We start from the raw sequence: 23016 nt of genomic DNA, 5'->3' as shown, positions 1-23016 counted from the left end.
GATCAGGTAAATTATCTCTGAAAACAGAGGTGACTTGAGCAGAATCCTGAAGGAAACAAGAGAGTGAGCCACACAGACACTGAGCGAGAGAGCTCCAGACACATTAGCAAGTGCAAAGGTCCTGAGGCAGAGGTGTATTTTGCTTGTTCTAAGCAAAGAGATCAGTGTGGATGGATTGGTATGAGCAAGGGAGAGAAAAAAAGTAGGAAATAAAGTCAGAGAGGAAGAGTGCCCAGATCATATGGAGTCCTTTAGGTTTAGTGGAAAGATGATGAGAGCCACATATGTAATTTTAAATTTTCTAGAGGCCATATTTTAAAACATAAAAAGAAACAAGTGAAATTAATATTTTATTTGCCCCATTATATCTAAAATATCATTTCAACATGTAATCAACATAACAATATATTAATGAGGTAAAATTTTATTTTTATTTTCCAAACATACATAAAAATAAAAGTAACAATAAAATGAATTTAATGTTATCATCACCCAGATTGAACATTGAGCAGTACATAGCCAGTCTTGTTTTGCCTATACCTCCAGCCACTGTCCCCATACCCAGATTACTTAGAAGGAATATATTTGAGAGTTTTGAACAAAGGAATGGTTTTAACAGCTCACTCTGACTGCCAAGTGGAGAGTGGTTCATGAGAAGAAGCATGGATGGAAACAGGAAGACCTGTTATGAGGCTATTACAATAATCCAGGGGAATGCCTGAGTTGGGAGCGATGGCACTGGAGATAGTGAGAAATAGAAGATTTATTGGAACTTTCATGTATTTCAAAGGGAGAAGCTGAGAGGATATATGCTGGATTGGTTATAGGATGTAAAAGAATCAGGAATGACTTTAGGGTATTTGGCCTAAGCAACATGATAGAGTTGCCATGTCCTGAAATAGGGAAGAATGCCATAGGAACTATTGGGTGGAAATCAAGAGTTAATATTTGGACATGTTAAGTTTGAACTACTATTAGAAATCCAAGTGCTGATAGTGAACAAAAAGTTGCATATGTAGATCTCAACTCAAGGAAAAAGTCCAGGCAGGAGATATAATTTGAGAGTAATCAGAAAATAGGTGGCATTTCAAATCCTGGGACAAGATACACATCTAGAAAGTGACTATAAATAGAGGAGAGGTCCTTGTATACTCACTACAAAATTTATAGAGTAGGAAGAGGTGGAGGAACCAGGAAAGAAGACTGAATAGAAGCCCCAAGCAAGCCAGAAAAAAATTAAAACACAAGAAAAAGTAGTGTCCCAGAAGAAAAGTGAAAGAAGCATTTCAAGAAGGAGGTAGTAAGCAAAACAAAAAATTAAATTTAAAAAGAAAACAAAAACAAATGCCTAAGATTTGAAAACAAGCTGAAACAAATGAACCTAATGGTATATAAGCTCTGGTGACAGTCACACCGAGAAAAGAATTGTTCCAACTGACCTTAGAACAAAATATTTTGACTATACAGTTCTCAGTGGGATACATTCTTAGGACAAAAAATTTAAAAGGCAAACAAATCTTAAATTATCTAATTCCATTTAGTAGTCTCGTTAACAGTAATATTGTATTATTATTTTAAAACCAACATGCATATTTTAACACAATACAACTAAGAAACTACGTCAAGGCTGTTAAGGACATGTTCATCATGTCAGTTTAAAAACCTTGTAACTTTAAATTATGGTTGTAAATGTCAATATAAACTTGTAATTTTAAAGTTTTCTTATAGTTACTTACTTTCTACCTTTGTTCACTAAAAAGGCCAAGAAACAATGACAACCCAGTAGCAACAAGAACCCATATTATAATCTCAAAACACCATTTCACACTAATAGGACTTGTTTTTTTGGACAGCCAATTCCAGGAAAGGTACCAGTTAAGTTGGGACATCTTACTGTGCCAGAAAGCAAGGAAGCTATCAAAAGCTAATATTGACATAACAAATGAACACAGAAATCTTGACAGGTTCCCCCTTGTGCCCAAAATAGATTAATTTGAGTCAATCAAATAACTGTAAATGATAGAAACACATTGCAGTGTAAAGCCATGTGTTCATAGAAATATTCAAAAAAAAAAAGGCAGGGATTAAGAGACTCTGGACATCATTGAGGTTGCTAGGTAACAAACATATTACTCTAAAACTGGATATTAAAAAGAAATAAAGATCTTTCCTGCCTTTCTTGTATGAAAGTATTTCAGGATAACCAAATAACCATAATGGATATAGGAAAGTTCCTCTGTATAGAACTCTAGCTAATAAATATAGAAGGAATGATTGAATTTTTAAATCACCATCTTACAACTCCTAAATATTTCAAACTTGATGGAACAATGATCATCAACAGATACTAAAATCATTAGGTAAAAGATTGTTAGGAAAATTTACAATGAAATCAGGCTGTCACCACCTGAACAATTAAAGCATTATTAGAAGTGAAACAATCTGATACTATGTGGCTCTTTGAAGTGATGAAATACTATGAAGTCTGTAACATTACCTGTAGCACATTCTTTCAAAAATTTGATAGAATTTAATTAAGTCTTAAAGTCTAACTTTTAGAATACAAGAAATACAGAGGATGGAGAAGCAAATTAGACACGTAAGGATGCAAGTGAGACATTCTACAGGACTACTCATCTGCTTTCTTCAAGAAGTAAATGGAATAAGGGAGCAGAAATGGAGCACTCCTCCAGATGAAAAGAAACCTCAGAGACTGTAAGAACCAATTTCAAGATGAAGACATTGTTTGGAATCTGATTTGAAAGAAGAGTTATATATAAAATAAATTTTTGAGACAGGGAAATTTCAGTACTTAGAATTAAAATTTAATAAATGTTCATTTTTTTAGATGCAAACATGGCTTGTAGTTATGTAAGAATTTTTTTTGTCTTTTAAAGTATAATGAAGTAGTTAGGATACAATACCATACCATGTAATATTTGTTTCTAAATATGCCAGCAAAAAATTAAATAGAAACAGCCCCAGTTTATCAAGATACCCCTTAAACTAGAATAGGTAAGACCCACTTGTTCTTCAATAGCCATAGGAGAACACTGTCCTTGCTTCAGAAACTCAGATGCACACTACAGCCCAAGTGTTACTGAGTGGCAGCATGGAGATCAAAACTGAACTGAACAAAAGCAGCAGCCTCATGGTGAGGAGCTAATTCCAGCTTCATGATACCTGCCACCTGCTTCATGGCCATGGTTTGTCAGATCACAGCAGATCTGACACAGGAAACACACAATCCATGTTAATGGCAGGGCAGAAACTTCTGTAGCACAATTCTGTTTCCAAGAAGATATGTCCATCAGTGATGAAATGACACTGGTCATAATGTAAGCAGACACAGCACTGGCTTGTATTTCTATGACTGGAAAAGCAGTTGAAGAGCCACCTCCAACAGAATCACTCATTTGGCTTCTTTCTCAAGCAGGTAGGAGTGTAGGTAGAGCACATCACCAGGATAGACCTCATGAGCAGCAGAGGGGTCCTGGGAGCAACAGAGACATCTGACAATAAGCCATAATCTGTTTTGATAATCGATCATAATCATCAAAGAATGTTTGGCATTATCCCTAAATTATTCTGCAATAGAACAACCAGAATAAGGAGTCAGGCACATCAGAGCAGCAGCTGAAACCACAATGGTGTACTTCATGGCATCTGCATCTGTAGGTTTCTTCACCAACTGGGCAACAGTGGATCTCTTTTGAACAATATCAATACAGATACAGCATAGCTTCTCCTTTTCATCAGATCCATCATGTTTCTGTCATATTAATGATGTCATAACTGACATGTTGCCAGTCCATCAGTCACCAATAATCAGCTCAGGCTGACTGTAACCAATCAGCATGAAACTATTCACAGCCTTAATACCACTCTGGTTGGCTCCTGCAGATTGGAGGAATGACCCCAGGGGCTTTCAGGCCAGCTCACCTACGCATCTTGGAATGAACTAGACCCTTTCCAGCAATGACATTAGCAAGGGTATCTACTACATCACCCAACAGCTTCTCATCATCTAGAATGCCCACAATGGCTCCTGTTCTTTTCACAGCATCTCTTTTCTTGATTAGTTTATCATTTCCAAGCATGACAACACCAACATTGTCAGGTTCTAAGTTCAGAGACATACCCTTTCTTCCTTTAAGCCTGAAGAAATCTCTACCATTTCTTCTGCTTGAACATTCCTCAGCCCAGGTACTTAAGCAATACTATCACCAATACTTGAGACAGCCACTACATTTAAGTTTAACAGATGTATTAGATCTAAGAATATGTGCTTTCAAGAACTGAGGGCACATCAGCAGGGCCAGTTTTCTGAAGACAAGTGTTAGAGACATGGATGTTCCTCGCAGCAATAAAGGATGATCCCAAAGCATTTTTGGAGGCCAGCCTGGCCTGCTAAGGGCCACAGCCCGAGGCCACATGCACAGACAGAATGTATGCAGCTCTTCTTGGGTGGGTCTAGTGTAGCTGCAGCCTCTGGACTGACTCCTAATTTTATAATTAATCAAAAGAGATTACACTAGTATTTTGAGATAGTATTTTAGTACTAGGAGATGTTCATCTTTTATATATTTCCCTTAAGAACTCAAAGGGCTTTAGATATACTCTGCTTATTGTACCAAAACCCTAAATAAAGGGTCACACAGAGTAGGCATTACTAATGCTTTGGAGTTAGAGGCACTGAATCAGAAATCACATATTTGCCAAAAGTCACTCTATTAAAGCAATGAGGTTAAGAATCAAATTTTCTCAACTTCAACTTTAAAAATGTAAAGTGTTTTAAAGCAATCAACTTCAAAATACTATCTTCTTTCTCTATTAAATACATAATGACTTTTTTGCATAGAAATAACTAGGATAAAGTTTGAGAACCTCCTATTTAAATCATATCCATCTATTGCAACATACTCAGATGTGCACAAAATATCATTTGAAGATAAAAGCATTTTTCTCAAAATCCCCAGAGAACAACTGAGGGAAAGAGTGCAGAGAAAATGAGCAAAACCTGCAGAATCATTCCTGTTTACTCACATGAAAGCACTATCCTTGAAACACACTGCTGTCTACATAGTTCATCCACTGGAATGAGTTATTTTCCAGAAAATTTCTCAGTTCCTTATACAAACAGAATGGGTCTAATCTCTCCTTTAGATATGTCTCCATTCTAGGGGTTATCAAGGTTTTTGTTCCTAAGCTGAAAACCATTATACATTAAATTGAAATAATAAATGAATTTGTTAATTCATTCAACAAATATTTACTATGTGCCAGGTACTGTGCCAGGCACTGGAGACCTGATAGAGTCTGAATAAACAGAAAAGGCTCCTGCTTTAGGATGGGCAGTAAAGGAAGGTATCTTTGAAGAAGTGGCATTTCAATTAAGACTTGAAGAACAAGAGCTGGAAGAGCAATCCAGACAGAGGGAACAACATGAATGAATGAATGAATGACTACTCATGCAAAGAGCTGGGAGAGCAATCCAGACAGAGGGAACAACATATATGAATGCATGAAATAGAGACCACAAGTGACACAGGATTCCAGAGAAGAAGGATCAATCTCCCTTAAGGCTGGGACTTGGAAGCTTGGGATATTAAGCAGGTAAAACTTGAGAAGCACATTAGAAAAAAGGACCAGACTCAAAGTGGAAGGGAAGGTATTTCAGTCAAGAAAATGAAAAAGAACAAATCTGGACTATATGACATAGGGCAGGCAAAGCCTGATGATAGATAGGAAACAATAGGATTGTTTCATAGTTGTGACCAGCTCTGGGCTCAGCTTTATCTGTTTGGAATTCCAACAGGACATTTTAAGACACAAAGGGTTCCAGCCGTGATTACAGTTGGGAAACTGTTTCTATGTGGCCAGCAATCATGCTTCATCAGAAGCAAGAAATACTAGTTATTTTGGTTTTGCAGAGGCAAAGGGTAATACTGTCCGTCTGACCTTGTGGGCTGTGAAGAAACCAATTCTCTCCACTTCAGCATCAGTGTATGTGAAGTGTAGACTCCCTGAAGAAGAAAGAGGTGGGAGGTATAGCTTAAGTCTTCCTGAGGGTAAAAAAGCGACACCCATTATTTCTCTGGTAAAGTTAACTGAGCCCTACTCAACAATAAAAAAATTTCCCCTTTTCAAAACTGTGACCTTGCCTTCCTTTTTAGCCTCAGGAGAGGTTTATCATTGTAGAAATACAGGGCAGAGCAGCCACTCCTGCAGTCTCTCAGCTACTCACCTGAGGCTCAGTGTTAGAAATGTCCACTGTTGTAATCAGAGAAAGAGCTATCTTTCTTCTGCTGTTAACCAGGTTTAGTTAGTACTGTATTCAAACCCATTGCTGTTTTTAACACACGCTATCTAGGAGAGAAGATAAAAAGAATTGTCATGCAGAGACAGTGATTTTTTTACTTAAAATGCTCATATTCATATCACTTTCCCTGAAAGAATTTAATTTCAAGTGCCAATGGTTATTTTCCAAGGCAGAAAATTTCTCCAGCTGAGAAGAAAAAAAGAAGAGACCATATTAGTGTATCATCTCCTTCTCCCCACTTCTGCCTGCCTTCCCAATACAAGCGGGTCTTTGCCTAGAAGCTAAGAGAAGGACATTTGGAGCTAATAGGCACTCTTATAGTTTGCAATAAGCATTCTTTACATTTTAAATACATCTGGTTCAATGGAAAGACCAAAGAAAGAGCCACCCCTTTATTATATGGTAATAATGGAAAAGGCTAAAAACAAAAAGAATTTCCATTTCATTTTTTACCCTCTCTTCTCCATGGAGAGGTCAATTCCAGTCTGATGACCAATGCATGGGCTACATAGAGTGGGTAGAACTCATCCCAAAATATGAAAAAAAGTGGATCCAGTGCCACTGAAATGTAAAATGCTGTCAAATCAACAGGCCAGGATTGGAGAAATGGCTAGAGGCTTTTAACCTGACAGTATTTTAGAAAACTTCAAGACACAAAATGAAACTCTTAAATCAGATCACTACAAGTCATTATCAAAACAATCTCAGGATTCCTTAAAAGCCATAAAGGGATCTCTCAGTAAAACCCAAAGAGACTACAAAGAGCAAAATAATAAACCAAGAGTGTGGTCTTGAATCCTACAACATCTAACCTCTAGGCAGTAGAAAATGATAGAAATATTTTGGCCCCAGTAAGTCCCTAAATTAAGCCTTGCCAAAAAACCCTAGGACTGGATTTTATGGTGACAGAGAACTAGCATAGGTGAGCTGATAGTGCCCTGAATCCTATGGTGGGCACAAAAAATGGCCTTGAGTGTAGACTGAGATAATTAAGGTCACTCTGAAGAAGACACACTAAGGCATTCACTCCGTTCCCTTTATCCCAAGATCGAATGTGAGAGATACTACTGTGGCAGGCTCATTCATAAGCTCCCAAACACCATAGCCTGATGTTGCCAACTAACTCCCCAGGAATTGATTCATCTCCCATCAGCCCCAAGCCCCAGCCATCCTGGGCCATTGGTCTGGGTGAGCGGGCTACTCTCAATGCCTGGGAGCCAGTACCTATTGTGGGATGCCTTTGCAAATGCCATGCATGCTGCTGACCCAGGCCTTTGACGAGAAGTGAATGGAAAAGCAGATCTCACGGGTCAGCAAAGAGGAGTTCCTAGGTACTGGGGGCAAGATGAGGGGAGGAAAAGGGAATGCTTGAGTGTACTTAAACCAAGATTGGCAGAATAGTTGTTAAGACATGGTAGTCGAGAGTACAGACTCTGGAGAAAGACCCTTCTGGGTTTGAATCTCTGTTATGCAGTCTATAAGGTATGTGACCAGAGACCCCATATCTAGCTTCTCTGTACTGTAGCACCTCATCCACAAAATGGGGGTAATAGAACCAATCTCACAAAGTTATTTGGAAAACGAGATATTGTACGTGAAGAGAACAGCACAGGGCATAATAACCCTTAGTAGATATCAGTAATTGTTATTACTATAACAATGCAATTACACAAGGGACATTATTAAAAACAAATTGTCCAAACCCTTCCTGCTGTAAATCCTCCCTCTTGAAGCACATCCTGGTTTTGCACAATTTTAATATAGAAGGTGCAGAGCCTCCTCCAGGAGGCAGAAGCCTAGTGGCTTTTTTTTTTTAATGATTTAAATCTTCCTAGTTTTCTTTTTTATTAAAGTATCATTGATACTAATCATCAGGGAAATGCAAATTAAAACCACAATGAGATATCACCTCACGCCAGTAAGGATGGCCAGCATCCAAAAGACTAAGAACAACAAATGCTGGCAAGGATGTGGAGAAAGGGAAACCCTCCTACACTGCTGGTGGGAATGCAAACTAGTTCAACCATTGTGGAAAGCAATATGGAGATTCCTCAAAAAACTAAAATTAGAAATACCATTTGACCCGGGAATCCCACTCCTAGGAATCTACCCAAAGAATACAAGTTCTCAGATTCAAAAAGACATATGCACCCCTATGTTTATCGCAGCACTATTTACAATAGCCAAGATATGGAAGCAACCTAAGTGTCCATCAGTAGATGAATGGATAAAGAAGAGGTGGTACATATACACAATGTAATATTGTTCAGCATAAGAAAGAAACAAATCCTACCATTTGCAACACCTTGGATGGAGCTGGAGGATATTATGCTCAGTGAAATAAGCCAAGTGGAGAAAGACAAGTACCAAATGATTTCCCTCATTTGTGGAGTATAACAACGAAGCAAAACTGATGGAACAAAACAGCAGCAGACTCACAGACTCCAAGAAGGGACTAGCAGTTATCAAAGTGGAGGGGTGTGGGACGGTGGGTGGGGAGGGAGGGAGGGAGAAGGGGATTGATGGGTATTATGTTTAGTATACATGGTGTGAGAGGTCACGGGGAAGACAGCGTAGCACAGAGAAGGCAAATAGCAAATCTGCAGCATCTTACTACACTGATGGACAGTGACTGCAATGGGGTGGGGACTTGATAATATGGGTAAAAATAGTAACAACATTATTTTTTCATGTGAAACCTTCCTAAGAGTGTATATCAATAATACCTTAATTTAAAAAATGTAAGATTAATAATAATTCCTTTAAAAAAAAGTATCATTGATATACAGTCTTACTATGGTTTCACATACACAACACAGTGGTTTCAACATTCACCTATATTATCAAGTCCTCACCCCCTCCAGTGCGGTCACTGTCTATCAGTGTAGTAAGATGCTATAGTCTCATTACTTGTCTCCTCCATGCCATACTGCTTTCCCTGTGACCTATTTTGTGGTTGAGAATTACAGTGCCCCTTAATCCCTTTCTCCCTCCTTCCCACCCACTCTCTCCAAACCCTCCCCTTTGGTAACCACTAGTCCCTTCTCGGTGTCTGAGTCTGTTGCTATTTTGTTCCTTCAGTTTTGCTTTGTTATACTCAACAAATGAGTGAAGTCATTTGGTAGTTGTCTTTCTCTGCCTGGCTTATTTCACTGAGCATAATACCCTCTAGATGCATTCATGTTGTTACAAAAGGTAGGATTTTTCATTTTATAGCAGAATAATATTCCATTGTGCATATGTACCACATTTTCTTTATCTATATATCTATTGATAGACACTGGCCAGTGGCTCTTCTTATCCAGCAAAGGTCATCCCCTTCTGTGCCCTCCTGCTTCAGCCATCTATTCAAGGCCTTCAGAATGAAACTCCCAGTTCAGACTTGAAGAAGAGTAGAAGGGGAATTTTTTCCTTCTTTCCAAACTCATGATGATGAAAAACAAGCAAACAAAAAAGCCCCACATTTGCCTCAAAATTGAACATAACCTGTCATATGAAAATTCCCAAACATCAGTGGTTTAAAATGTTTCCTCAAGCCTTGATATCATATCTGGCTTATCATCCTCCCACCTAAAAAGACTCCTCAGAACCACAGTTGATTTATTTGCTTGGAAAACTGGTAGACACTAAGAAAAGGTGGGTGGGTAGATAAATTAAGCACCTGAGAAAGTTAAATAAAAAATAATGACTTATTCAAATGAATGATACTGTTTATCAACACATAGAAATGATGTGAAGTGGCACTTAACCTACTAAGACTTACTGGAGGTCCTAAATTCATTCTGGGAGGAGTTTGAAGGAGAGTGACATAGGTAGTCTAAAAATCAATAATTAAAAAAAAATCTTTATGGCTAACTTCCTTACTTGAAAACACACTAGTATTACTGATTGACTCAATCCTACTTATAGGCTTAAAATGACAAACTTGATGTGCCTAAGCACAAGTCTGACTGATAGCAAATCCTCTCCCAGCTCTCTAACCCAATTATGGATTACCCACTGTATTTTATTCCTAATCTTTTCTCTCTTCTGAAAAAGGCTTCTAGCCTGCTGCTCATGATATAAAACAAGATCTGAGGATGATCGCCTATTTTAGAACTGTCCTTACAGTTCTATCCAAGCAGAGGTTATTTCACAGCTTTGTCTCCCCTGAGTATTAATTAACCTAATAAAGTTACCCTGTATTAGGTTACCCTCTAGCATCTAAAATAATAATGACAGCATGGAATAATGGAAAGAGGACAGACTTTAGGCTTGTCCCATACCTAGGTCTAAACCTTATACCTGAACCAAAATGTCTACTAATTGGGTGAAAGATTTATCAATTGTGATATAGTCACACAATGGAATAACCATGAAAGTTATATACCTACTGACTTGGAAATGGGTTCCTATGTTGTACAAAAAGGATGTATGGTATTATTCTTCATAACATAAATAAAGGTGTAGATGCACAAAGCAAAAGGCCATTTTAACAAATATTTATTAGGTGCCTATTATGTGTCAGACACAGTTGCATATGCCCAGGTTTTATCAGTGAACAAAAAAGTCCTTGCCTTCATGGAGCTTAGAATCTAAGAAGCATCAGAGAAAACAATAACATACAATGTAATGTTAGGTATATCATAACTATGAACAAAAGTAAAAAGGGTAAGAAGAATGTCAGGGTGTGCTATTTTAGGCAGGTGGTCAGAGACCACTTCTCTGAAGTAACATCCGAGCAAAACCACCTGAATGATTTGAGGACAGGAACCACAAAGGTATCTGGGAATGAGCGTGCAAACAGAGGAGTACAGGCTTGAAGTTGCTAGAGCAAAAGCATGTTTGTTTATCCTAGGAAGAGAAAGTCAATATGGCTTAAGAGGCATTAGGAAGGAAGCGGGTGGTCTGAGAAGAGGTTAGGAGGCAGCCAGGGACAAATTACGGCTTTTGAGGCCCAATCAGTAAGAAGGAAGGGCTTTACTTAAAGTGGAAATAGTCAATATAGAGTGTGGACAGGGGAGATCAGATTCATATTTATATACTAAAATGTCAACAGCAGTTATCTCTAGGTAGAAAAATTTCAGATTTTCCTATTTTGCTTTTCTGTATTATTTTTCTCATTTTCATATTCATTTCTTTTTCTCCTCTCCCTCTCTAGCTCTTGAACTCTCTCAAAAGATGAACCTTCCCATTCCCCCAACCAAAAGGTAAGATTCAGGGCTTTCAATTACTAAAAAAATTGTTTCAGGCAACTTATTTATTTTAGTCTTTCACTATATCATGTCCCCTTTTCTCGAAAAACATTTCTCTAAAAAAAAGGAGAACAATGTAACTACATTGAAAACTATTCAGCTCAAAGTGTTTGGTTAAAAATATAACATTGTTTGCAATTAAGCCAAATGTGCAAGTTAGAGATTCCTATGTAAGTTGTTAACACTTTAGACTTCTGATATATAATTAGATAAATGTATAGAATACCTTTAAAGTAAGGAAGAATATAATGTCACAAAAAGGCAGGCTTGATCTTCTATAGTCTACCTAACTCCAGAGTCAAGGTCCTAAGTGTTCCTTGAAGACAAATGAGACCCAAGTTATCATTAAACACATGAAATAATGTTTAAATTACTTATTTACCAGCATTGTGTTTAAAGATATTCTGAAATAACCCAAGATGTTCTGAAACAAACTTGAAAGCTGTTAGTATCTTTAGTGAAGCCCTCTGTGCTAATGTCCTGATTAACTAAGATTAACTGAAGACATAAGTACTAAGGTATGAGTTTTAAAAACTCAACAGTAAACTTCAACTTGAGGGTACAAAACTAGGAATCACCTCCAATCACAAGCCCCAGACTTATTCCCATCAATCACTGGACTCAGATTTTCCTATCCTAAACAAGGCATCCTTCCATCTTTCTCTTTTGAAGATGTTACCTGGAGCTGCTGAAACAAAACCCAAAATTATCTAAGATTCCTTTTAATCATTTACTATTTATTAAATATACAACCACTATTAAAGAAAAAATTTATGATAACACTTTGTAAATACAAATAACATATTTTATTTCATCCCTGAAAACAAAAACAAAAAACAAAAATGTCCACATCTAATAAGAGAGACTGAACAATTATACCAAACTTCACCTGGCAATGGTATATAATTCCTTCACAGAAAGGTAGAACACAGGAGGAAACAGTCTGGAAAGCTACCTTTCATCAAACAGTATTTTCTCATACTTACTTTAACAAAACATTATAATTATTGCTACTACATGTAGTAGCATATTGTAATTTTGAACAATAACCAAAACTAAATTCAATAAAGTCTAAATCTAGACACTAGTGGCACTTAACAGTTATTACAGAGAATAAATACTATGAAATATAGGGCACCATATGGCAATTAAATTTGCTCTAAGGGAAATTTAAATAAAACTGTACTTTGCTCTGTACTAGAATTACCCAAGGTTAGGATCACTTGTGCTATACACAGTAGTTATTTTACTGAAAAGACGGTCAATCTTCATAATTTAAATAATATTTTAAATGTTAATTATTGTTAAGAGGTCATAATATAAAATGAATATCTAATACATGTTATACCAATCCAAAATTTCAGAAAGCAGGATACTCTTATATAATATAATGTTAACATTTTCTAGGCAATTTAATGCAGCACAAATACCTTTATCTGGCTAAAGTCCTTAAAAGTATTTCTCACAAGTATGATAGTCTCCCCTCCCTGCCAACATAACAAAAGCAAAAGTTACCCAAATATGGAAATAATGTGCTTTCCTCATGGTATAGACAATCAAAGGGCTAAAACTTTTAAATTAACATTCAAATATGTGAAAAACATGATTAATACTTATTTTTAACCTCATCATAAAAATATCTTTTGCTCTTCAGAATGTATGTAAGAAAACGTTATGTATGAGATTAGAGATTACTACTGTAATGTTATTTAATTGTCCCAATGTTTAGAATAGATTATGGGCAGTGACTACTACCCATTTCAACATTATATTCTTACAAATGTAATTTTTAAAAATATACAATAATTAACCTCCAGTGATTCTGAAGGATAGTGCAAATGAAGACATTCTTTGGGTCATGATTTCAAAACAGTATTTTCAACATTATACTTCCTTTCTCTGCTCATAATCTGAGTAATAAAATATAGTACTGGAAGTAAGCACATTTTCTAACAGTATTAGTCTAACAGTTACATCTACTAAAAACAAATGACAAAATGATTCAATAACAATATTCCCCATTTATCTGAAAAACATGTTATATAGTTAAATAAATATAGAAATGAATCCATATCTTTCAGTGTTTGTTTCACCTTGATTTCATACACAAGTGTTATACAAAGATCACCTACCTGCTTACTACATCAACCATGTTACCAAACTCCCTTTAAGGACACAGTACAGCATTGAAGAGACTTGCCTGAAAGCACATTAATAACTTTTAAATTTTATATACAGAATTAGAACTCCATGAATCCAGCATACTCCTTGAAAATGCACAGAGCTTTTATTGTAAAGTATTACTCTATCCTTGCCAGTGATTTAAAAGCTTCTCTGCCATAGGATATAATCCATGGTGAATGTAGCAGCACTAGGTGATCTTCAACTGCTATCTAATGCTGCCTGATACATTTATTCTTTTATTTGTGGTTACTGGCATCAGATTCCCACTAGTACCATTGGTGGTGTTGGTTGATGAGCCATTCACAACAATATAGTCAACTTTGTTCTCCAGCTTTACCAAGCGTTGTAAAATGTCATCCAAAAGGACAGCAATTGTTCTTTTGAGGTCCGCTAGGGGAAAAAAGCAGAATAAACCATATTAAACACTGATAGAGCACTTACTATTTGTGTTTTTATAATTGAACAGAAAAAGTGAACAATTACTGAGTCATCTGAGAGAAAATATACTAGAGAGAAAGCACTCAGATCATAAATGGGAAAAGCCAAATTCTTTTAATCTTTTAATCAATACCATCACATACAGAGTTTCTTAAGGGAATTTCAGAGTTATAAATGAGGAGAAACTCTCATTTTTTAATTAAATAGAACATTTAAAGTCTGGTTCAAATTTATTCCTTGTGTGAGGACCCCATTTACCTTGAGTTTCTTAAGCAGTTTATAAAGATGGCTGTGGCTGAGGCAGGTAAGGTAAGCAGCTAAACAGGAAACTCAATAAAACCTGTGACCGCCAGAGGCCAAAGTGTGGGGGCAGCCCAGGGTCCAGGGTGGACGCCAGAGAACTAGAACAGCAGAGATACTAGCAATAGTTCTGACCTAATTTTCTTCCAAAAGTGATGGGGAAGACTGTGTCTTCTAACCTCTTTGGGAGGTTAAGGGGTTTCAATAGAATTTACCAGACAAGAAAGAAATTATGACCCTTTTCTTCCTTAGAAATCTCTTCCCTCAGGTTTCCCAAAGGCACCTTTCATATATTAGGTACTCAATCAATGGCAACTGATATTGTTATTTTTGTTGACCCCAGACCCAAAAAAAGAGCTCAAGCCCTAATCTGTGATCAGGGGGAAAAACCACCTAACAAGTGATAAATCTGCTAATGGCTCTGTTACTAAAATATCATTAAAAGGCATGAGCAAAAGTAAAACATAAATTTAAATCAAAATTTAAAACTTCTGGGCATCAAAGGGCATTATCCAGAAAGTGAGAAGACAACACATAGAATGGAAGAAAATATATGCAAATCATATATCTGACAACAACTTAATATCAAAAACATATAAAGGACTCCTAAACTCAACAACAAAAAGATAACCAAATTTTTGTAATGAGCAAAAGACATTTTTCAGAGGATGTGCAAATGGACAATAAGGACATGAAAAGATGCCCATCATAACATGACAATGAGATAATACTTCACACCAATAGGATGGCCACAATCAAAGAAAGGGAAATTAAGCATTGTCAAGGATGTGGAGAAATCAGAACCCTCATATGTTGCTAGTGGGAATATAAAATGGTACAGCCACTGTAGAAAAGTTTGGCAGTTCCTCAAAAAGCTAAACATAAAATTACCATATGACCCAGCAATTCCACCAAAAAATCTGAAAACAGAGACTCCAAGAAATACTTGTACACCAATATTCACAATAGCCAAAAGGTGGAAACAACCCAAGTGTCCATCAATTGATAAAGAGATCAACAAAATGTGGTATATAAATGCAATGGAGTATTATTTAGCTACAAAAAAGAATGATGTTCTGGTACATGCTACAACATTGGTGAAGCTTAAAATACATTATGCAAAGTGAAATAAACCACCAGAAAAGGTCAAATATTATATGATTCTACCTGTATAAAACAAATATTTAGAGACAGAAAGCAGACTAGCACTTACCAAGAGCCAGGGGAAGGGGGAATGGCAAGTTATTACTTAAAGGTTGTACAACACTATGAATGTAATTAATACCACTAAGCTGTACACTTAAAAAATGGTTAAAATGGAAAATTTTAGGTTATATACATCTTACTACAATTTTTAGAAGTGAAAAAACATATCCGACAAGGGGTTAACATCCAAAATATATAAAGAACTCACACACCTCAACACCCAAAAAGCAAATAACCCTATTAAAAAATGGGCAGGGAATATGAACAGACATTTCTCCAAAGAAGAAATTCAGATGGACAACAGGCACATGAAAAGATGCTCTATATCACTAATTATCAGAGAAATGAAAATTAAAACCACAATGAGGTATCATCTCACACTAGTTAGGATGGCCAACATCAAAAAGACAAGGAACAAAAAATGCTGGCGAGGATGCAGAAAAAGGGGAACCCTTCTACACTGTTGGTGGGAATGTAAATTAGTTCAACAACTGTGGAAAGCAATATGGAGGTTCCTCAAAAACCTAAAAACAGAAATACCATTTGACCCGGGAATTCCACTCTGTGGAATTTACCCAAAGAAAACAAGATTGCAGTTTCAAAAAGACATATGCACCCCTATGTTTATCGCAGCACTATTTACAATAGCCAAGACATGGAAGCAACCTAAGCGTCCATCAGTAGATGAATGGATAAAGAAGATGTGGTACATAAACACAATGGAATCCTATTCATCCATAAGAAAGAAACATATCCTACTATTTCCAACAACATGGATGGAGCTAGAGGGTATTATGCTCAGTGAAATAAGCCAGGCAGAGAAAGACAAGTACCAAAAGATTTCCCTCATTTGTGGAGTATAACAATGAAGCAAAACGGAAGGAACAAAACAGCAGCAAACTCAGAGTCCAAGAAAGGACTAGCAGTTACTGAAGGGGAGGGGTGGGGGAGGGTGGGTGGGGAGGGAGGGAGATGGGGATTGAGGGATATTATTAGCACACATGGTGTGGGGGAGTCACAGGGAAGACAGTGAAGCACAAAGAAGACAAGTAGTGACTCTGTGATATCTTACTACACTGATGGGCAGTGATTTCAATGGAGTATGGGGGAAACTTGAAAATATGGGTGAATGTAGTAACCACAATATTTTTCATGTGAAACCTTCATAAGAGTGTATATTAATGATACATTAATAAACTGAAAAAAGAAGAAAAAGTGAAAAAACAAAAAAAAATGATATCAGAAGTAATGACGGTAGTGGTGGTGGGTGGTGGTAGAGGGTGATTAGAAAATGCTTATTAAAAAACAAAATTTTTAGATGTAATATAAAGTGAGGGGAAAACTTTATTTGGTGGAAGTCTAGCCATGAAAGAATGAGATACTCCAAGCAGTGTATCTTCTGCATCACTCATCATGAGCCCTTATAATATATTCCAGTTTAGTGGGACAACACAAGGAAGAAAAGTACAGGAAAAAATCCTTTCACAAGAACTAGTTAGGGATGAACTGTCATGATGTATACTTCTTTTAAATGACATCCCCCAAAGCATACATATATGTAAAGAGAAGGAAAAATAAAACAAATGTAGAAATAGTGAACCTAGATAAAAGATACATGTTGTTTACTATACAATTTTCCCTAATCCTCTGTAGACTGAAAATTTTCAAAATAAAAGACCGGGTGGGGGTGTGGGGAGGAGGAGACATTTTTTTTATTAAGACCTTTCAATCAAGAGACATAATGCTATTTGGTAAATAGAGAATTAAGTATTTTTTTAAGCCCTTAGGAACAAGACTAAAAGATAAACTACTGGATATGTTTTTCCATGGCAGTTACCTCCTATATAATATTTGAAGACAGCAATGTAGGCCAGAAAAAGCTAGATAAAACAGATTGGGGTAGGGAGGTTTACCAACATGTTAACATAAAATGAAGCTAAAGCTCTAGGAAGGCTGACACCAAGCTAAGGTGTGATATGAATGACAAAGGTACAGTCTAATCAATGATTAGAGTTAGGATTAGGAAAACCAGTTAAAGAGTAAGTTGGGATGGATAAGAACTATGTGAACTATGTGATAATGTAACAATATCCTAAATTATCATTTAAATATCCCCTTTCACATTTTCTAAAATCAACTGTTCAATAAAATACTACAAAACACTAAGAGATTTTAACTACCTTGTTCCATGTGTTAAAATGAGTTAGGTGAAATGCAGAAAAAAATGAATGTTCCCTGAATTTGGGATTCTTTTGAATACATCCACCACTGAATGCTCTACATTTGCAATACAATTTTATGTTTACATTTCATGAGACTGCATATTTACAGGAATTTTATGCTTAAAATATATGGGAGTCCATACTTCTCCATGAAATACTATCACTTAAGTAGGACAAGCAAAAAAACTCTTTCCCTACCATGGGCACCTAGGGATTCAGAACCCCTAAAAACAACGTGAAAAAATGGAGACTTCATCATATCCATCCTTTTACTCTGAGCTCACTGGCTTGACGGTTCATCACACAGTAGACAATAGGCAAATATATGAAATGAACATTTGCTGAATGTCTGATTCATGTGTTTCATAGGGAGTATCATTGTTGAGATTGATAGGAAGGATAAGATTTAAGAAATAAAACCGTTAAGGTTGCTCTGTTTCTGCTTTAAGCTTCCCTATTCTGGGAGAAGAAATCCAATAGTTTGAGAAAACAAAGGAAGAAGAATGGATTACTACAAAAGCACATAAGAATATAGATACTATCAAAATAGCATCCAGAGGAGGGGCGGAAGATGGCGGCGTGAGTAGAGCAGCGGAAATCTCCTCCCAAAACAACATATATCTATGAAAATATAACAAAGACAACCCTTCCTAGAATAAAGACCAGAGGACACAGGACAATATCCAGACCACATCCGCACCTGAGAGAACCCAGCAACTCGTGAAGGGGGTAAGATACAAACCCCGGCCCAGCGGGAGCCGAGCGCCCATCCCCCCAACTCCCAGCCAGAGGAGAATAGGCAGAGCGGGAGGGAGACAGAGCACAGGACTGCCGAACACCCAGCCCCAGCCATCCGGGCCAGAGTGCAGGGCCCACGATAATAGGAAAAGAGGGCAGCAAGAACAGTGAGCGGGCACTGGAGGCCGGGTGTCAGAGGACATAAGAAAAGCGCGCGACCTTTTTTTTTTTTTTTTTTGCTTTTTTGCTGTTTTGTTTTTGCAAGCGCTTTTTGGAAGTCTTAAAGGGATAGGGACCCCAATACAAGGGAAACAGGGCAGCAAGACCGGTGAGCAGACGCCCAAGGCTGGCACCGGATAATAAAGAAAAACGAGCGACCACCTTTTTTTTTTATTAAAAAAAATTTTTTTGTTCTTTTTAAATTTAAAATTTTTTTTCTTTTTTTTTTTTTTTCTGGTGGTCGTTGTTTTGTTTTGGGGGGTGCTTTTTGGAAGTCTTAAAGGGGCAGGGCGGGACACTTAATCCAGAGGGAGGGAATCCGGGGATATCTGGGCACCCTAACCCATGGGCTGCAGGGAGCAGGGAGGCCCCTTACGGAGATAAATAGCCTCCCAGCCGCTCCTGCTCCAACGCGACTCCACCACTTTGGAGTAGCTGCCCGAGACAGGCCACGCCCACAGCAACAGCGGAGATTAACTCCATAGCAGCCGGGCAGGAAGCAGAAACCCTGTCTGCGCGCAGCTGCGCAGCACAAGCCACTAGAGGTCGCTATTCTCCCAGGAGAGGAGGGCCACAAACCAACAAGAAAGGAAGTCCTTCCAGCCCTCACTCGTCCCAGCTCTGCAAACTATTCCTATCACCATGAAAAGGCAAAGCTACAGGCTGACAAAGATCACAGAGACAACACCAGAGAAGGAGACAGACCTAACCAGTCTTCCTGACAAAGAATTCAAAATAAGAATCATAAACATGCTGACAGAGATGCAGAGAAATACTCAAGAGAAATGGGATGAGGTCCGGAGGGAGATCACAGATGCCAGAAAGGAGATTGCAGAAATGAAACAAACTCTGGAAGGGTTTATAAGCAGAATGGATAGAATGCAAGAGGCCATTGATGGAATTGAAATCAGAGAACAGGAACGCATAGAAGCTGACATAGAGAGAGACAAAAGGATCTCCAGGAATGAAACAATATTAAGAGAACTGTGTGACCAATCCAAAAGAAACAATATCCGTACTATAGGGGTCCCAGAAGAAGAAGAAGAGAGGAAAAGAGATGGAAAGTATCTTAGAAGAAATAATTGCGGAAAACTTCCCCAAACTGGGGGAGGAAATAATAGAACAGACCACGGAAATACACAGGACCCCCAACAGAAAGGATCCAAGAAGGACAACACCAAGACACATAATAATTAAAATGTCAAAGATCAAGGACAAGGAAAGAGTGTTAAAGGCAGCTAGAGAGAAAAAGGTCACCTATAAAGGGAAACCCATCAGGCTAACATCAGATTTCTAAAGAGAAACCCCACAGGCCAGAAGAGAATGCCATGATATATTTACTACAATGAAACAGAAGGGCCTTGAACCAAGGATACTGTATCCAGCACGACTATCATTCAAATATGATGGTGGGATTAAACAATTCCCAGACAAACAAAAGCTGAGGGAATTTGCTTTCCACAAACCACCTCTACAGAACATCTTACAGGGACTGCTCTAGATGGGAGCACTCCTAGAAAGAGCACAGCACAAAACACCCAACATATGAAGAATCGAGGAGGAGGAACAAGAAGGGAGAGAAGAAAAGAATCTCCAGACAGTGTATATAACAGCTCAATAAGCGAGCTAAGTTAGGCAGTAAGATACTAAAGAGGCTAACCTTGAACCTTTGGTAACCACGAATTTAAAGCCTGCAATGGCAATAAGTACATATCTTTCAATAGTCACCCTAAATGTTAATGGGTTGAATGCACCAATCAAAAGACACAGAGTAACAGAATGGATAAAAAAGCAAGACCCATCTATATGCTGCTTACAAGACTCTCACCTCAAACCCAAAGACATGTACAGACTGAAAGTCAAGGGATGGAAAAACATATTTCAAGCAAACAACAGTGAGAAGAACGCAGGGGTTGCAGTACTAATATCAGAAAAAATAGACTTCAAAACAAAGAAAGTAACAAGAGATAGAGAAGGACACTACATAATTATAAAGGGCTCAGTCAAACAAGAGGATATAACCATTCTAAATATATATGCACCCAACACAGGAGCACCAGCATATGTGAAACAAATACTAACAGAACTAAAGGGGGAAATAGACTGCAATGCATTCATTCTAGGAGACTTCAACACACCACTCACCCCAAAGGATAGATCCACTGGGCAGAAAATAAGTAAGGACACGGAAGCACTGAACAACACAGTAGAGCAGATGGACCTAATAGACATCTATAGAACTCTACATCCAAAAGCAACAGGATATACATTCTTCTCAAGTGCACATGGAACATTCTCCAGAATAGACCACATACTAGGCCACAAAAAGAGCCTCAGAAAATTCCAAAAGATTGAAATCCTACCAACCAACTTTTCAGACCGCAAAGGCATAAAACTAGAAATAAACTGTACAAAGAAAGCAAAGAGGCTCACAAACACATGGAGGCTTAACAAAACGCTCCTAAATAATCAATGGATCAATGACCAAATCAAAATGGAGATCCAGGAATATATGGAAACAAATGACAACAACAACACTAAACACCAACTTCTGTGGGACACAGCAAAAGCAGTCTTAAGAGGAAAGTATATAGCAATCCAAGCACATTTAAAAAAGGAAGAGCAATCCCAAATGAATGGTCTGATGTCACAATTATCGAAACTGGAAAAAGAAGAACAGATGAGGCCTAAGGTCAGCAGAAGGAGGGACATAATAAAGATCAGAGAAGAAATAAATAAAATTGAGAAGAATAAAACAATAGCAAAAATCAATGAAACCAAGAGCTCGTTCTTCGAGAAAATAAACAAAATAGATAAGCCTCTAGCCAGACTTATTAAGAAGAAAAGAGAGTCAACACAAATCAACAGTATCAGAAACGAGAAAGGAAAAATCACGACGGACCCCACAGAAATACAAAGAATTATTAGAGAATACTATGAAAACCTATATGCTAACAAGCTGGGAAACCTAGGAGAAATGGACAACTTCCTAGAAAAATACAACCTTCCAAGATTGACCCAGGAAGAAACAGAAAATCTAAACAGACCAATTACCAGCAACGAAATTGAAGCGGTAATCAAAAAACTACCAAACAACAAAACTCCCGGGCCAGATGGATTTACCTCAGAATTTTATCAGACATACAGGGAAGACATAATACCCATTCTCCTTAGAGTTTTCCAAAAAATAGAGGAGGAGGGGATACTCCCAAACTCATTCTATGAAGCTAACATCACCCTAATACCAAAACCAGGCAAAGACCACACCAAAAAAGAAAACTACAGACCAATATCCCTGATGAACGTAGATGCAAAAATACTCAATAAAATATTAGCAAACCGAATTCAAAAATACATCAAAAGGATCACACACCATGACCAAGTGGGATTCATCCCAGGGATGCAAGGATGGTACAACATTCGAAAGTCCATCAACATCATCCACCACATCAACAAAAAGAAAGACAAAAACCACATGATCATCTCCATAGATGCTGAAAAAGCATTTGAAAAAGTTCAACATCCATTCATGATAAAGACTCTCAGCAAAATGGGAATAGAGGGCAAGTAACTCAACATAATAAAGGCCATCTATGAAAAACCCACAGCCAACATTATATTGAATAGCGAGAAGCTGAAAGCATTTCCGCTGAGATCGGGAACTAGACAGGGATGTCCACTCTCCCCACTGTTATTTAACATAGTACTGGAGGTCCTAGCCACGGCAATCAGACAAAACAAAAAAATACAAGGAATCCAGATTGGCAAAGAAGAAGTCAAACTGTCACTATGTGCAGATGACATGATACCGTACATAAAAAACCCTAAAGACTCCACCCCAGAACTACTAGAACTGATATCGGAATACAGCAAAGTTGCAGGATACAAAATCAACACACAGAAATCTGTGGCTTTCCTATATACTAACAATGAACCAACAGAAAGAGAAATCAGGAAAACAACTCCATTCACAATTGCATCAAAAAAAATAAAATACCTAGGAATAAACCTAACCAAAGAAGTGAAAGACTTATACTCTGAAAACTACAAGTCACTCTTAAGAGAAATTAAAGGGGACACTAACAGATGGAAACTCATCCCATGCTCGTGGCTAGGAAGAATTAATATCGTCAAAATGGCCATCCTGCCCAAA

General features: G+C 37.6%; 1 protein-coding gene and 1 pseudogene across 1 annotated transcript in view; both read right to left on the bottom strand.

The window, feature by feature from the left end:
• Positions 1 to 498: 498 nt before the first annotated feature.
• Positions 499 to 6090, bottom strand: LOC118908109 (ATP synthase subunit alpha, mitochondrial-like; annotated as a pseudogene).
• Positions 6091 to 12339: 6249 nt separating this feature from the next.
• The window catches only part of CCDC126 (coiled-coil domain containing 126), a 47715-nt gene continuing 37038 nt past the window's right edge, over positions 12340 to 23016 (bottom strand). The window contains exon 3 of the mRNA XM_036877746.2: positions 12340 to 14130. Coding sequence (XP_036733641.1) covers positions 13946 to 14130 — 185 coding nt within the window. The 3' untranslated portion in view covers positions 12340 to 13945. The remainder of the gene's footprint in view (positions 14131 to 23016) is intronic.

Source organism: Manis pentadactyla, chromosome 7 (genome assembly GCF_030020395.1).
Source record: "Manis pentadactyla isolate mManPen7 chromosome 7, mManPen7.hap1, whole genome shotgun sequence".
Taxonomy (NCBI): domain Eukaryota; kingdom Metazoa; phylum Chordata; class Mammalia; order Pholidota; family Manidae; genus Manis; species Manis pentadactyla.
This window is presented reverse-complemented; position numbering and strand designations above follow the sequence as displayed.